Source organism: Ischnura elegans, chromosome 2 (assembly GCF_921293095.1).
Source record: "Ischnura elegans chromosome 2, ioIscEleg1.1, whole genome shotgun sequence".
Taxonomy (NCBI): domain Eukaryota; kingdom Metazoa; phylum Arthropoda; class Insecta; order Odonata; family Coenagrionidae; genus Ischnura; species Ischnura elegans.
Genome location: NC_060247.1, coordinates 112,004,957 through 112,022,739, shown reverse-complemented (window position 1 = coordinate 112,022,739; position 17,783 = coordinate 112,004,957). Strand labels below are relative to the sequence as shown.

The 17,783-nt window shown below is 38.4% G+C and overlaps 1 protein-coding gene across 1 annotated transcript in view; it reads left to right on the top strand.

Moving 5' to 3' along the window:
- Positions 1–1,197: 1,197 nt before the first annotated feature.
- The window catches only part of LOC124153236, a 64,591-nt gene continuing 48,005 nt past the window's right edge, over positions 1,198–17,783 (top strand). Inside the window, exons 1-6 of the mRNA XM_046526335.1 lie at positions 1,198–1,817; positions 2,733–3,166; positions 6,514–6,736; positions 10,338–10,521; positions 14,184–14,609; positions 16,398–16,576. Coding sequence (XP_046382291.1) covers positions 2,773–3,166; positions 6,514–6,736; positions 10,338–10,521; positions 14,184–14,609; positions 16,398–16,576 — 1,406 coding nt within the window. The 5' untranslated portion in view covers positions 1,198–1,817; positions 2,733–2,772. The remainder of the gene's footprint in view (positions 1,818–2,732; positions 3,167–6,513; positions 6,737–10,337; positions 10,522–14,183; positions 14,610–16,397; positions 16,577–17,783) is intronic.

Sequence of the window (17,783 nt, the reverse complement as noted above, 5' to 3'; positions counted from 1 at the left end):
GGTAGATAACCCCAGTTTATAAGGACTCAACTGCGTTGCTTATTGCTTTAAAAAAAAACTCGAACGCACAGTTTAGTCTTTGACTCAAAATGAATCCAAACATCAAAACAGTACGTGAATCCAAAATAAATGGGTAAAATTAAATATTTTTCCATGCTCTCTTTACCGATGGAAGTTCTATATTAATCAAAATAAGCTGTACTCGTTTTTTATGTAATGCAAAATCTCTTTTCTCCTTCAATACAAATTTAAATGAATGAAACGTCGTCCAACTGCGCCAACTTTGACTCATATCAATTTTGAAGGTTCAAATATTATATTAATGCCTTTCTTCTTGCCTTAAATGAATAATAATCAAAGATACAGCAGCAAAAGGAAAATTAGGTAAAAAAACCGATGAATTTCTTCTAAATCCAGCGAATGACCAGAGACTGTACCTACCAATGGATGTCCAAGACATAAACTCAAAGAATATCATCACTAGATCATGAAACAATCCATTTTATTCAGAAGCTTTTACAAGTTTTTTACATTTACATTTTACATTTTTCAACAATTATACGAGGGCAGGTCAATTATAATCCGCAATTTAGTTATATCTTTGTTTATTTTGGTAGTTCTGCCGTTTTAGGTTGATGATGCATGCTTTGTTTATTTTTTGTTATTTCTTTCCAAGTTTCAAGCTGCTAGGTTAATTTCATTATCGCTGTTCGAGCTGTTAATGATGGCAGCTACGCTTCCTATTTGCACTAAAGAAGAGCAGCATTCAATGATCGGTTTTTGTGGTCGGAAGGCGTATCATGGGCCGAAATTCATCGTAAACTTTCAGGTCAGTACGGGAACAGTATTATTTGCCACGAGGGAGTGTCTACGAATGGATATAAAATTCCAAAATGGTAGCACAGGGAAAGAGCTAGACGACCGTTTACCGCCACAAATGAAGAAAACATTGAGCGTTCACGTCAAATTATTCTATTAGCCAAACGAGTAACTATTGACGAAGTGGCACTTCGTCTGCAAATTGGTCAAGGTTCTACCTACGAATTTTTGTATAAAATTTTTGAAATAAATTGCAGATACTAATTGACTTACCTTCGTATAAGCGTAATTTTGCATGGAAACGAGAGAGCCAACTTAATCGGAGTACTTATAAAGCTGTGTGGAAAGTACAAAGTTCTTTCATTTACCTTCTCTATACATTTATTGCATAATTATTTAGCATCGATCATCGTTGTAGTGAAATCGCATCCAATTCCTCATCCCCGATCGAAACTACGGATATGTGACGAAACTTGAAAGTGTGCCTCACCTTTATGGGGATCTTTATCACGCCTAAATGACTCAGTCCAAACTGGGTGGTTATCAGCTTCATGCATCCCGGCATCCACAGCCTCTCCCAGTTTCATATCACATCCAGTATCTCTAAATGACTACGCCAGCACCATCTATGGATAAAATGGATCACAAGAAGACCTGAAACGTAGTGGCAGCAACAAAACGTCGCAAAGAGTAAGAGGACGAAGTTCTCTTTCAGATTTCGTCGTTCAATTGTCCATGCCGGACAGCCACACTAAAATAATTATCACGAAAGTTTGGATTCCCATCGAAGGTTCTACTTTGCGATATTATCTCTATTCGTGGAGTGAAAACAAGAGTGCCTTCCAAGTTTTACCCTCTCCCAGATTTCCGAACATTAAGGTTTGTGCTGCATCCATCTTATGAAGTACATAGTTCCTTATCTCCGTGACTTGCAGTACCTAAGCATCGCAAAAGGATTTTTGTGTTGGAATGCGGCTCAAAAACTGTGAGCGTACGAGGTAAGTGACGTATTTCTTCGAACCGTTTGAGTTGCCGATTTGCAATGTTGTTGTTGACGATTTATCAATAATCCTATCATTTTGTCATTGTGTACTTACCGAGCGTGTTTTTTTTAATAATTTTACATCACTCAATTTGCCATTACTTTCAATGATTACTCGAGCGCTGCGTAATTGTTTGTATGATAAATAGCCTTCGTAATGGTATTAAATTCATTGATCGCCATCAAAGTGTAATCTTGTTTTTTATTGGACTTAAGTTACTTCGTTAAATTCTATCGAAGAAGCCATGAATCTCGACCAGAAGAAGTTCTGAAATGTTTTGCATTGAAAATAGTTTTTCATGCTACGTCACTCCAAACATTGCAAAAGCTCAATGAAACATTTTATACATAGCGAATGATCCAGCTATCCATTCGTAAACACAGTGAAATTCCACCATAATCAATTTATTTGCAAATTGCGAAAACATATTATAAAATTTTAATCCTTTTATCTAAGCTAGCCTCTTTTTATTTTGTATCGTCACTTCTATGCCTACGTTTCCTTTTTCTTGTATTTATTGCTCTTTTTGTTGAGACAAGAAATCCGTCCTATTATTTTGGCCAAAGGGTTATGTCCAGAGCAGTGAACGGACCAAGTCAAATTCAACTGCATGCTGTCCGGTTATTCCATTTTTTCCTACTGTTAGGAACTGTCGGACAATATGACAGGTGTCCATGATGACTGATTGTTGCATTTTCCTAATGTTCCTTCCAGGTTTAGTTTTTTTTAATTGATGAAGCACTTCACATGGTGTGATTTCAGTTTTTTTTATGAGAATTGAGCCTATATTCACCGATTGCATTTTCCACGTGTCTTTTAGTGTATTCAGCAAGTTCGGCATAACCTTAATATTATTATTACGCCTTTCAGGGAGAGGAGATACTGAAACCCACACCCAGAAGTAAGAGGGATGCAAAAGATGACTTTGATGAATCGCGAACACATTTCGGTGATATTAGTCGTCAGTCTAGCGGCAGTTTCACTGAGTTTAAGGACTAAAGAGGGTGTGTGCAAACTTTGCTCGTGTGAACATTTAAACACGGGGGGTAATCAATCATTCAAGATCGACTGTTCGAGGCTAGCGAGAAACGACGTGGACGGCCTCTTGGGGATTGGAAGTCCAGGGAGTGAAGTGGCTTGGATCGTGCCGTACGAGGGCGCTTCCGCTGGCGATGGCTACGTCAAAATCGTCCTCGACTCCAACGTGATCCAGCGCCTCGGGCCCCTTCCGGCCGTGAGGGTTGGACCCAAGACAGCGAACGGAATGAATGTGACGTCGGATCCGGTATCGGAGGATGATGCAGGTATGGTGGAACTTAAGCTGGAGATTTCTTTGCGCAATTAAAACTTAAGCCCTGGTTTCGACATATCTGTCGCTGCGTGATGCGTGACAGCGTGTTCGGGCGTCGGTTATGCCTCGTTCAGATTACGATTGTTCCAGCGATCGTCGGAACTATCTAGCATTCTCACAAGGATGGTAAAAAACCTGTGCTGCCCTCCAGTGCTGAAATCTAAAGTGAAAGACAAATTGACGGTTAGAAAAGCTGTTGAGGTACTTAAGGAGGGTTAACATATCACTGTGTTCGAGTACTTAACTTATAATTTTTCTTCAGCTAATATTCTTCCTTGCTTGGACAAATCCATGGAAAAAATAGAGCGATGGGAGCTTCACAAACTTTTCATTCTTTCCTTGTCACTTCCTCTTCGTTTTACAACGCCTAAGCATGGTAAAGTGGCCACGTTCGGAACTACGTGAACTATTGTCCGCACATGCATTCACACAGCTAGTTCTGCCAACTTTCGTTCGGACAATCGCTCGGACAATCGTAATCTGAAACGGGCATTACCGATTTCCAAGAAGAGCGTGACTGATGCGCAGCGGCTTGATTACGGGTCCGCAAAAGCGGTTTGCAAGGATTAGTCGGCCACTGCGCGACGACGTAAAATTCAGTGTCAGGCAACGCGCCACGCGGTTGCGTCATGGAAGAAGGAGAAATTCCTTCTTCCATGAAATTACCGTGAGATGTTGCGGGACGTGGTAGCGTGATCACTCATCGCGATCGCCTAGGAAACCAGACGCACGGAGGTTCCGAAAATGTAAACGGCGCGTGATCGCGCATCCTGCAGCGGCTCTTGGAAATCAGGCATTAAGTTCTGTGCTCCAAGTTTCAAAGCATCGCGCATAAAGCGGTTGCGCGATCGCGCAGCGTGATCACGCAATGCAGTTGCCTCCTGAGCGCGACATGTGCGCGACGCGACTCCGCGCCTCGGTGACTAACAATGTTGCTTCAGACGCAGCATAGTGGTATGATGCATCCTTGAAAGCCACTTCTTAAGGTCTGGATACACGGTACATTAACACGTACGACTTAATGTGCGTTTGCGTGAATGATTTTGGTGGACCGGAACGGAACATGTACGAATGCATGAACCAAAATAGAACAAGTTCTATTTTCTGTGAATGCAGTCGCACAAGTTAGGTGATTACACGGTGCATTTTTGGCGTTCATTCTCGCGTTCATGCATTTAAACATTAACCCGTACGTGTTAATTTATCGTGTAACAAGGCCTTTAGGATCCATGATCACGCTATCTTGTGCTAGCCACTATCATCACGCCTCACGTAGTCATGGTCGTGTGGTTCTTGGAAATTAGGGCATGATGCAGCTTGAGAAATAATGCGACCCATATTTTTCCGTTTTTAGATCTATCGCCTACTTATCGAGCTATTTCTGGCAAAAAAAACAGCGACAGCTGATAAGTTTATGGCACTACCTATTCTTGCCAAGCGGGTGCCTGAGTCTCAGCTACTTCTAGATCACGCTCATCGGCATTGCGTGATTCACTGCGCTTCAAACTTTCGTGAGGGATTAATTTCTTCAACTAGCGGTTCTCCATGAACCGAAATTCTAAATAAGACACCAAATTATAGCAATTCGACGTTTACAAACGTGTTTTTTTAAATTTTGTGTCAGAATGGCTGTATTAGAACGATTATTTTTTCGTCCTCGCATAGCTTTCGCTAACATCCATCCGATTATTTTCATTGACTGTGGTTTTTGGTTAGAGTGGAAGAACCCTTTTAGGACGTCGGAAAGGGAGCGGATAAAGGTGAATTTGATGGAGTAAACAATTAGTGGCGATGTGACACTGTCTAATTAATAAAAGATGAAGGTAATTCACCAGAGCTAAAAATAATTTTTTCATGTAAAAAATTAAAGACTATGGCATTGATTTTAAACCGATAAAAAGGGCTGCGTTTTGATGCTGTTTTATATCTATTTTTTACCTATATAATTAGTGCTAGCCAAAGTTTTTGTCACATATTTTATTTATATTTCTATTTACATGCATTTAGCACATGTTTTTGCCATATGATGGTGTATGTATGCTCATCCTACGAGCGGGTGCCCAGGTTGCTTGCGGAAGCATTTATTCTCAAGGTTTATTGTAATAATAGAAATGGAATTTGAGCTAGTGCTAATCGGGCATTTATACATGATCCAATCAATACAGCCCTGGCGAAGATTTAAAATTAAAACGAAACCCCGGAAAGGCATGTCCGCTTTTCATGACTAAGCCTTCAGTAAAGCCCGCCAGTATTAATGGTTTCAATTAATGGCGACGTCTCTAATGTACCTAATGTTTGTTTAAATCAAGTAAACACATTAGAAATACAATAGCGCAATATTTCAAGCTTGCCGCGCAATGGTAGTGAAAATCACATTAATTTCCGTGGCAAAAAAATCTTCTCAGCTGGGGATCGAACCACAAACCGTTTTGTCCAAAGGAAATTCAGGTGAATATTAGAAGTAAAGTTGTAGACATAAAACTATGGACTAACAGATACGAAATACATAAAATCTCCCAAAGTTGGTGTTCTGCAACTTACTTATTTCTTATTTTAAATCTCTTCGAATCGATTTTACTGTATCACATGTAAATGTCACTAAATATGTCAAATTTGGAAAGTGATCGGAGAGGGATGGAATGAGTAATGAATTGGAATCACAAAAAATGACCATTTTATAACACTATGAGCATTTTTCCTGTGTGGAATATTACAATGCAGTCGTTCATGAGTTAAAACGAGAAACGCCAGTTTAAAGAGTTTAAAAAAATAAAAATGGGGGAGTTATCCCTCCTTTTCATATATATTTGCGATATCATTCCAGCTCATTTCCTCGTTCATGCATCACCGCTCATGGAGAGAATAAATCGCACACAAGAGTGTTAAGAACAACGAACCACGTCAGCCAAAGGCGCGAGCCCTAGGAGAGGCAGTGACCCACTCGTAAGGAGTTGTCGTGTCGTCATCAACTTATTCACACAAGGGTTAAGGTCTCTTGTTAAGATCTTTCGCCGAGAATACCTATAAAAGCAAGAAAAGGATTGAAAAAAAGGAAAAATAACGGTCTTCTTGTTTTTCAAACCCTATAAAAGTCGAAAATGATACAAATGTGGAGAACGAGCAGGTTACTAAAAAAATCATTGAAAAATTATCACAAAAATATTTTCCTAAAAACGGTTTGAGCGTAGTTCCAATACTTTGCCATCGAAGTGAATTAAAAATAAGTCATTAATCTTTGTCTTCCTTTATTCCCCCATGCCATCCTCCTCTTCTGGTTGCTGTCATCCGGTTGCGATTCAGCAAACAAGACGACCACGGTTTTGTCGTCAACTACTCCAGCTTCGTGGCCGGATCCAACTCTGCACATCGAGATATCTTTCCGTGGAAATCACATCAAGGAAATCGAGCCGGGAACCTTCGCGTCTCTATCGAAAACGGTGTGGTCGATCGACCTTGCGAAGAACGACTTGACGTTTGACAAGATCCCACCGTCAGCCTTTCGCGGGGATTTCTCGAACTCAAGGTAGGTACGAACTACGAGGTGGTTGAACACAAAACACTTCGCCATCGCTTAGTACCATATTGGCTACTATTCTTTTGCTGAAGCTTTACAACTTTGATTACTATTTCGGATGTAACTCGGGTACTATACAGTGTGCTTCAGGAGGACTCTGCAATACTTCATGAGGTGGTAGGAGAAACGGTTTTAAGCATCTGTTGTCCTTAAACATGGGGTCGAAACTCCTCAGTTACTTCATACTCAGGCATATCTGCACACGCACCGCTTCAAATCAACTGTAGAATTTTCCTATATAATTGAGTGAGGTGGAAAGCCAAAAGCGTCCAGCCAGCCGAAGGTTCAATTGCAGTTTTACTTTTGCAAAATACCAAATTTCTGGCGATCCAAGTGAAGTTAAGCAACAGAGACTGAAGTCTTCCCAACCTTCAATCAAAATAGGGAATCCATCTGAGGGAAAAGATGATTTTGTAAAAGACATTCTTCGTAGTGAGAAAAGCTTCAGTATTGAGAAAGATGAACCAAAAATTCACAATTCTTAAATGAATGGATCTTCAATGATTTAAAAATAGAGACTAAATATTACCCATCTTAATCATTCGCGAATTGAAGAAAACGGAAAGAGCCTTATGAAAGCAATGACTTTTACTGATACACAAAATGGATACATGAAGTTTAGAAATGTAGAAAATTTATGACTGTATTTTCCGACTGACCCCCTTCCGAAAATTAGTGGAGCAATGAGTAATGAATTGGGATTAAAAGAACTATTGAGGAATTATTGAATTGACAATTTCACCGAAGATGATATTTTTTAGAGTGGTCCTATCAACTCATAAATAATAAAACATAATGCAAAAGATTAATGCTCACTTAGCTATGCCAACGAAAATATTTGTTTCGAATGCTCTTTGCAGCTACCATGAAAACGATCTTTATAGGGTATCCAGCATTTTCGACTTTCAATTTGATACACGGGATTTTTAAGGATATAAAATAATTACAGTTGAATGAAAATGTGCACCTATAAATGTCTGATGCAATCAATCTTTGAGCTTATTTAAACGAAAGCTTTGAGCGAGTATCAACAATGCTACTAAGCAATCCCACCCACTTTAATATTAATTGTTTCAGACAATTTTAATCGCACATTTTTTTACAAACTTAATTATCTAATATCCATATAAATCCAGAGTATTACATAAAATGTCGAAAAGGCTGCATGCCCAAGGAAAACTTTTTTCATCTCTAAAATGTTTTCGTTGCCATAGTTCAGTAGCTAAGGAGTTGCGACCAGGGATGGCAATCAAAACAAAACGAAAGTCAAAACCAGTAAAATTTTAATAGTTCCGATCCCAGGAGCGAAATGGAGAAATGGGACGAAATGGATTTAAACCCAGAGAGCTAAACTCAGGGTCGAAACGAAATTGGAGTAAAAAATATTTTAGGTTGAAACTTAACTAACACTCTGGGACGAAACGAAACGAAGATAATATTTCACAGCGGAGGGACCGTGTACTTCACCTTAACACGGTAGAGTTTCGACCCACACACCGAGTACGAAATATGGCCGAATGAAGTAGAGGTTTACCGCCATTAGATGGATGGGGCACTCATATTTTTACCACTAATCAGGAGAACGGTGAGCGCAAACTGCACATTCTATTTTTAAGCTTACTGTTTTAACCTCTGTACACGTATGTCACACGTAGTAGGTCGAAACTATTCCCTCTTTTCCCCTTCCACTCAACTTCTGGGATAGAAACTTAACTATGAGCAGCGGAGTTTCGATTCAGCTAGTTTCGTTCCCGAGAATAAAGTTTCGTCCCGGGTCGAAACTAACCTCCTTGGTGAATTTAATTTCCTTTGGGAACGAAACTAAACCTAGACCTCGTAATTTCGTTTTCTTCGGGATCGAAACGAAACATTTTCGTTTCGTTTTACTCACCATCCTTGGTTGCGACCCGATATTTAGAGGATAAAAAATGCTTCAAATTGCCACCCCCAACCATATCTTGTAGTATTGCAGGTTCCTCCTGCAACACCCTGTATAGGTAATTGTCGAACGTCTCTTATGTTGCTGTTCCGTCTTCTTTCCCTATAGTTTTCAAAAGACTTTTCCTCTCCCCCTCCACTGTTAAATATTTCCCCGTTACGTCCACGGTCTATGATTTTATCTTCACCAAACTTCGAAATCTTCCCGCCTTGTTTTCTCTGTTGCTGTCATTGTCCATGCTCGAAAGAAGTATGATCTAAATTCATTATGGTCTAGTTAATTTCTCCTAAACTTCAAGCCATATTTTCCAGCTATTTAGAGACCCCCTAGGTCGATACGGAGTTTCAGAACCTGACCCGGTGAAATTCCCGAGTAAACTTCCACGATTCTATACGCCGGGAAAGCCTGCGAATCTGAAGACTATTTTCTTCTGGCATCGTCCATCGTTGGGCAGTCAGCCAACCAAGTAGCAAAACTCATTAATCTCCTTGAATCATGGTTATTCGCGCTGGTTTTCATCTCATGATTTACCGCTGCCTTTTTCCATATTTTATGAATTTTCTTTAGACCCCTCCATGTATGAATATTCTCTTTTGATACTTCCTCTTTGAATTAATGGATGAATCTCTTTACGAAAATATCGAAGATTACGACGGACAGAGCACACCCTTGCCTCACTCAAAGAAAATCACATATACAATTACAGAAAGGTCTTTTTCTGTCATTCCGTATATGCTTCGGTAATGCTGCACCCACAGTGTTAAATGAGGTATCATTTCAAACTTTGAATAACCGGCTTTTGACAAAAAATACAATCGAAATATCAAATTTCACAATTTACCCACAAAGTTAACCAAAACCTTTTTATATTTCCATGTGGATTACTCACTCGAGGTATATCGACTCCACGCATTTTTTTTAATTCTAAACTTCAAAAAAAGGTTTATAAACCCGTTAAATCGACAAATAAACCAAAGCAACGCAACACAAGCTGGGGAAATTATAAAAAATAAAATCTAAAAATATTTTTACCCCCAATATTGTCTTTAAAGAAGTTTTGTAAATTGCGTGCCATCATTCAGTAATAGGCATCATGATTGTTCCTACTGGTATCAAAATCTCTTGCATGTATTGTATTCATATTTTTGCAAGAAAACAAGCATAAAGAAAGTACTTTATCCCTTTTACTGCCAGCCTATTTCAGGTGGGATGTACGAAGACTGCCAAGGCTATTTTCCGGAATTAGCAAGATTTCAGATTTAAAAAATTTTCAGCTATTTAATTTTACTTAATACGTCTAGATTTTTTCCCAATTCTTAAGATATATTTATATATTATAACTATAGATAGATTATGGGGGTTTACATAAATTACAGCCGATGAAAAGGCCAAATCACGAAAAAAAAAGTGAAATAAATTGGCCCCTGGCAGTTTTCTCTCAACCAGCGAGGGCCGATATATCGGCCCGGTGGCAGTAAAGGGGTCATGATACACATTCTTCACTATTTAAAACCCAATTGCACCGTTTCCTTAACATACTTTTTCCCAGATAGCGTGAAAGTGCGGGTTACTTAGTTGCTAATAGTGTTCATTTCAAAATTACCTCCGCAGGTACGAGCCGCTAGTGGGTCTGAAGCAGTTGAACCTCGCTCGTAATATGCTCCACTCTCTCGACCCCAAATTGTTCGAGCACGTGTCGTCGACCCTGGAGGAGTTAAACCTTCAAGGCAATCAATTTGGGAGCAAATTGGACATGGGTACGGAGATGGCCTTGTCAACCCTCCACAAACTGAAGGTAAAATAACTTCATGGCGAAACAAAAACCCAGAACTGTTCCACAGGCTTTAATTTGTTGTCGTCTAGTTTCGACGGCTATTGCGCCATTAATCCGGGGCGGATCCAGGATTTCTTTCTGGAGGGGGGGCACAAGCAAGGCCGTATCCAGGATTTTGTTCTGGGGGGGAGGGGCACAAGGATACCCCGTAATACTAAACGAACGCAATGATAACGGGACCGGGAATCTTGCATATTTTTAAAGGTCATGGGGGGAGGGGGGGGAAGGTGACCCCGGGCCCCCCCTAGATCCGCCTATGATCATTATCAAGACAAACAGTAGGAGCAATTACAATTTCGAGCCTTACATTTCAGACTACAGTAGGGAGGGAAAGACCAGGTGAGGGAAGGGGACCGGTTAGAGGGTAAATAAAAGTAAAAAGTAATAATAAAAGAATACAGTAAAATAACTTATCCGCAGGGCCGGAATAAATTGTTAATGATGTTGATAAAAACACTTTATCCGTTGGTTTAGTTAACGAAGCTCAGAACGCAACCAGTGGCACGCCAAGCGGTGTCGTCGGAAATACTAGTTGCAACACCTTGGAACAGATGGCCTCCCACCATAATGGGTCCACAAATATCCTAAATCCGATCCTGTTTGTCATAATATTGCATGGTGCGCGCGATTCGAAATAAATAATGTGTATATTATTTTGCTCTTTAGCGGTGGGGTGCATATTTATTTAGTTTTCTCGGATACACACCAGGTAAATTAATTTCAGCCTGCCAACGTTTTGTGACAGGGTCCATCATCGTCTTTAAGGCACAAATCAACATTCAAAAGAAAAATAGAAAATTCAGTCTTCAATGGCCTCAAAAGCAGTGCAAAAGTAGTAAAAGCAGTAAAAAAGCCTTCAAGTACAGAAAATGTTCATAAAAAACTCAAACGAGTCAGCCTCCATCGGTGTCTAGTTGGAACGACTGTCTTGGATCAAATCTTATGCAATGCTACTACTTACTTTATTTCAGTTTTTTTTTTCAAATTAAAATATTTAGTCTCACCAGCAGAATTGCCACATCGATTCTCAACTGAGGAGATAAAATCAAGGAATGACATTCACTATGTCAATCCTTGATTTTATCTCCTAATCTCCATAATCATCACAACAGAAAAAAATTATGCCTTACAGTTTTATTCTAGTTTCGTGTAAACAGCAATGCCCGTGGATCTGTTTGATTATTTCATTGAAATTTGTATAGATGATGATTTGTGAAGAATTTTAGCCTAGTTCTGTGGCGAAGTTTTAAAGCTCATTAGCCAAAGGCAGAGACGGGACAAAATATGTTAAAGCTATTTTTTGCTTGAGCAATCGCTTCTCATTACGAAGTTCACTTCTCACCCTCGTCTGATGTATGATAACACCACAATACTATTTAAGGTTGTATGGTAAAATGTTTTCGAGGAAGAGAACCAGGTAGAAGAAAACATAATATTGTTATTTACAATTAAATTTTAAGCACGTTTCGAAATGTTTCGTGTCTACTCTCAAATTTATCGTCTTGATGACTCATTCCCAGAAAAAATATGCTAAACTTTCATTTCAGAAAGGAATCTTAAAGGCCAATGACGGCTATCCCATATGAAGAGCATAGGGATTGACGCAAGGTCTTCTTTGTTGCTCATTTAAAGTACTTAAATTTGAGATATCGGATTGTAAATTTGAATTTTAGAAGGAGTCAAAAACAACATTTCTCATTTTTTAAATCATTTATCGTATTTGATAATATTTTTCTTGATGATAACGATTGTAATGATAAAATTTCTCTTTTGTCCCTAATGTGAACAATAGCTTATTTTAAAAGTAACCAAGGAATTAGAGTTTTGAAAGGGGATTATGCCATTTGTTGTTGACTACCGTAATAAAAACTTAGGAGTCTCTTATCTACTCTCAGAAAAACTTATATTTTGATAGCTGATGCTTGATTACATGTAAATACAGGAAGAAATTGTAAGCATATATTTTAAATTGCCCTTGAATGATTATTGACGATAAAAATTGCGAAAATAAGGTATGCGAATTTATTTAAGAATCTAACTGAATTTCTCATTCATTGATTGAAATGGTTAAGAGCTTGTTAAACCTAGAATACATTGAATAAAACTTGATCCTACTCCTCATCGTGAAAAAGAAAAATAGGAAGTTTTACGTACCGAAAATGTCCACATGTGGATATTATTGATTTTTATGGTACATTCATTTTAATGACCTTTCATACGAAAAAAAGATTCGGTTCGGCACGAAGGTTACTTAGTTTGTCTAACGACAGTAGTGAATAAAGAATAGGAAGAACAGTTGAGTGGAGGGACAAACTGTAGACTGAAAGTGGCTTTTTCGTACAAAAAAATGTAATGCTTTAATGAAGGGACGGTTAAGAATACAAGGTTTTTGCACGCTGGTAGGAAAACTATAGCTACTTTATGTGCCTATAAGGGAAATAATTGTTTTTCACGGAAGCAAGAAACGTACTAGCTGTTCAAAAGTGAATTCTTCTCATTTTTATATGGGCATTCCCGCTGGTTACGACAGAAAAGCATTACATCCGGATAAACGTAAGGAAAATATTTGATAAGAGTATTAGAGTAGTCTTGTATAAAAAGGTATGATTGATAAGAAGAGAGAAAGTATTCTCAATAATAGAACATAATTTCCAATTCAAAATTCAATCCTGTGCATATAAATGAAAGCATGCCAAGAAAAAAATCATAGAAGAGTGTGTTACTTTTTGGACATTCATTGTTCGTCGTTGACGGAAGTTTACCGTATTTGATGAATGGCTAGTGTGTATAGGAGTGGACTGTATGTATTTAAGTCTTTGTGATGTTGTTCCATATCTTAAGTTACTTCTCAAAACTTAGTGAGGCTTAATGGCACTGGGAACGGATGATTATTAGGCTTGTTAATGATTCTTCAGAGAAATACGCTAATGGCTTTCTTTTAAGAAATTCCCAAATTTAATTTTGTATTGCAAATGCATGGATTCAGTTGTGAAATCAGAAGATTTTCAATATTGTGTTTACTGTAGGTCGCAAGGTAGTTGCCTTTTATTTAAGTGAAATTTTCGGTATTACGGTATGTTGCATGGCTTTTTCATTACATGCTCTTCTTATATAATGCTTTAAGATTTATACAAGCCTTCTGAGCAGATTGTAATTTTTGCTATTTGCATAGCTGCTAGGCTTTCGTTCTGATGGCGTCAATGATCCAATATTCGTGTAAAAATACCATAATATGGCAATGTACTTAATTTTTACGCACAAATTTTTCCCCTTGCCTGATGATATGAAGCAGTTTTTATTCTGAGCTCAGCAAAATTGACGTCTCATTGTGTGCAATGATTACAGCTGACAAAAGTATTCCCAATTTTAGTAGTTAAGTAAATTACATTTATTACAATAAATTTAATTGACTAACTTTTCTACCGATACTTAAATTGTTGACGTGTCACAGTATACCCGGTCGGAAGGGAGCTTTTCGCCCTAAAAATCAGCTCTGATGATGATTTGTGGTCGTTGACATTTTTCTTGTATCGAACAATTTAAAAGGTAAAACGTCGTATCATTTAGTAATAATAATCTTCCAGTTCTCTAATTAATGCTTTAAAATAATTTCTCCATTCCAGACGCTCAATTTGGGTGACTTGGGCCTCTCCTCCTACCCGGAAGGCCTCGCAAACGCCCTCATCTCGTTGGAAAATCTTCGCTTGGACGGAAATAAATTCACTGTGGTCCCACACGCCCTGTCGATGGCGTCGTCCTCTCTGCGCTACCTGAACCTCAACCGCAATCCAATTGAGAAAATAAACTCATCCTCATTCGTGAACCAACCCGGCCACGAGTCCTCCTGGAGGAAACTGGAGACCATAGACTTGAGCGCGATGCCGGGGTTGACGTACGTCCTGAAGGGGGCCTTTGAGAACTTGCCGGCGTTGCAGAAGCTTCGCTGCACCTTCAACCAGAGGCTGATACACTTCGACGAGGAGGCCTTTCGTCGGATGAGGGATGACGAGACGGAGGAAGATAGATGGAAAGGTTTCCAGCTGAAAGAGGTGAAGTCAAAATAACAATCATCATTAGTCAACAATCCTAATATACATAGAAGGCAGAGAATAAGCGAAATCTTTGCAAAAAATTAAACAATCCGTAAAAAATCAGAATCCTTTCAAAATGAATCCCTCCGTTACATCCTTAATATTAGTTAACTAATTAATCTCAGTCATGTCCGATTAGCTCACAAACTCCCCGCCATAAACGACTTTATTACCCGTCTATCAAATAAATAAGACCAAGCTGAAGGGCACAGGTAATACCCTACTTACAGAAATATGGGATTACGACCCAAGTATTCGAACTACATACACACTGTCTCACCACTGCCTAAGAGTTTTTCCCAAGTCTCAACCTCCTTCAAATCACAAGTCTATCAGAATTGCATCTCGTTGTCAAATATTTGAATTACCTGTTGCGATCTTGTTGTTAAATTAATAAAACAAAATATAAAGAAATAGATATAAATTTATAACATCAGAAGTAAAAAATCACAGGAAATATTATAGAATATATTTTTTAATGATAATAATAACCAATTGTTAATATTTGGCAATTGTTTCCAAAAAGAGCAGTGGTAATAATAAAAATAGAAAAGAAAAAGTAAATTTTCTTCAATGTCTCTTCATGAGTTTAAATTCCTCGACTTTCATTTAGTTTTTAAATTTCATCGTCACACAAACAGCACTACTGGCGACAGCAGATCATATGCGCCCGTCACCTTTTGTACCTCTGTTTTCTGACTGGTTGAGGTGAGACCGACTCACCGGTACAGTTTGAGCATTCGCGCCTTCGGCGCTGCCTGTATATAACAATTTCGAAATAGTCGTAGGCAAAATTATTTCAAAAATTTAAAAAACACTACGGTCTTTAGAGAGGGTTAAGGGGTGGAATTTCCAGGGTCGGATTTGTATGGTGAAGGAGAAGGGCGGAGAGTTGAAGACAATGTAGGTAAGGAAATCCCAAATCCTATGCATGCTCTTACCACAGCCTACGTTATTCATTATTATTCGTTATCATATATTCGTTATTCATTAAAAATTAATTTCCAAATCATTAAACAAGCATATTAATAAAACTTCTTCATAGCAAACATACGTCGAGTAATTTCAACTGACGCAACACTTAAAAATAGCTTACGGATGTACTAGTGGTGAAGGAGGATAGGGATGGAGAGAGGGGATGAAGGTAGGGTTGGCGGAAAACTGTTCTTTGCATCCCCTGATAAAAATCCTAGTTCCGGTCCTTTCACAACCGGCTAAGAGCCTTACACCTGCGCTAAACACGCATATCGATGGCTAAGTTCTAACAACACGTATCTCAAAATTATCAACTTTTCAGGACAGCAAAATAAACGATTTATATTTTTAATTGTACACTGAAATTAAAAACAAAAAATTCATGAAACTGAAAAAGAAGCATACATTTGCTAACAAAGAGTTGCTTGAATTTTATTTTTTAAATGTCATTACACTTTGTTTAAGATACTCATCTCAAACCGGCCAAATTTTGAGATATGTATTGTTAGAACTTAGCCATCGATATGGCGGTATGTCCGTACTTCGATTCCCTGTACAGAGGACTTTTTTCTCGTGGCAATTCATGTATATTTGGTACGTTGTGGTAAATGAGCAATCATTTTCACCAAAAATGTTTTGCAATCGGGCCCAAAATCAATCGCCTAAGGACTAATGACTGCGTAGCAATGAACGGACTATCGATAATTATTCATGAGAACTTTTGAAGTCTTCGCAGGCAGCTGATTGACCATGAATTTGATTGATTTACAGTTGGAGCTGCAAGGGAATGGTCTGCAGTGGCTGTCACCTAACTTAATCCCATGGAGCAAACTGGACTCAGCCGACCTGCAAGCTAATCCCTGGTTCTGTGACTGTTCCCTAAAACCACTAGCCAACGCTATCAGAGTGTTCATTTGGACCAAGGCACCAAACATGTCGACCGGGCTCTTGTAAGTACGGATTCACAATTATGCATTAGCCGATATATCATCAGATATAAAACGTTCACTACACTTAAGAATCCATATTTACCGGTTTTTTAAATCAGTTTTTTACTCTTACAGTTCGTCAATCAACCAAGTACAATAACTTAGTCTGGATATTCCTTTAACTCTTCCTTATGGCCTCATCTCCCTCATTATTTTATAAGAATCGAGTCCTGTTCTTTCGTCTATTCAAGTATTGCCGGGTATCTCAAACACCTCCTCATGGCGTGTGCAGCTTTACAAGGGTCAGTCAACTTCTTGAATATCCTGCCACGTTCTTATTTTTTAATTGAAGTTTTCAATAACATGTTTTTATACTACAAAGTCTTGTTCACCAGTACAATAAGGTCTTTCTCAGTTTTTTCTACGCCTTGATTTCGGATCAAGGTTATATCTTTGTGTTTTATCATAGTTTTATTAACATAAAGTTTTATTTTTTGAAGATGAGTTATTTGGAAGCTTCCTTGGAGACCATGAACTTCTTATCAGTGAAAAAAAAACGCTAAATAGTCAGCGATTAACCTTTACGGAGTCAAATGCGATGGTAGCCGGCGTAAAATGGTGGAACTCCTTCATGATGCACAAAGGTTAAGAAAAAGACTTCGCTGTTCCACAAAATAAAATATATTTGCGACCGGTTTCGATACAGCGTATCATCATCTGGCCAGGCAGGCCAGATGATGATACGCTGTATCGAAACGCTGTATTTTGTGGAACAGCGAAGTCTTTTTCTTAACCTTTGTGCATCTTTACGGAGTCACTCACACGTGGACGTAAAGTACGAGTATTCCACAAAAAAATAATTTGCCTTGAACGGGAAATGAACCAGGATATCCCAAATTTTCGCCATGGGTTCAATTACTTAGGCTACCAAAGCATCTTTTTCCTCTTCGGAGTTTAGTTTGATTTAGAGGATGAGAATCACGCAAGGAATATTATGACACAAGGGAGCATGCTTGTTCGCATAGACCTGAAGATAAAAAAACTATTATGTAATATAATATATAAAATGTAATATAATATAAAATTTTAATGTAATGTAATATAAGCAATGCAATGCAATATAGTACAGTATTATAAAATATATAGATTTCCTTTATTAGCATATACCACTTCGTCCTTCAATCAGTTTTTGACGAATCGTGCAGCTTTCTATTTTATTCAGCTCACG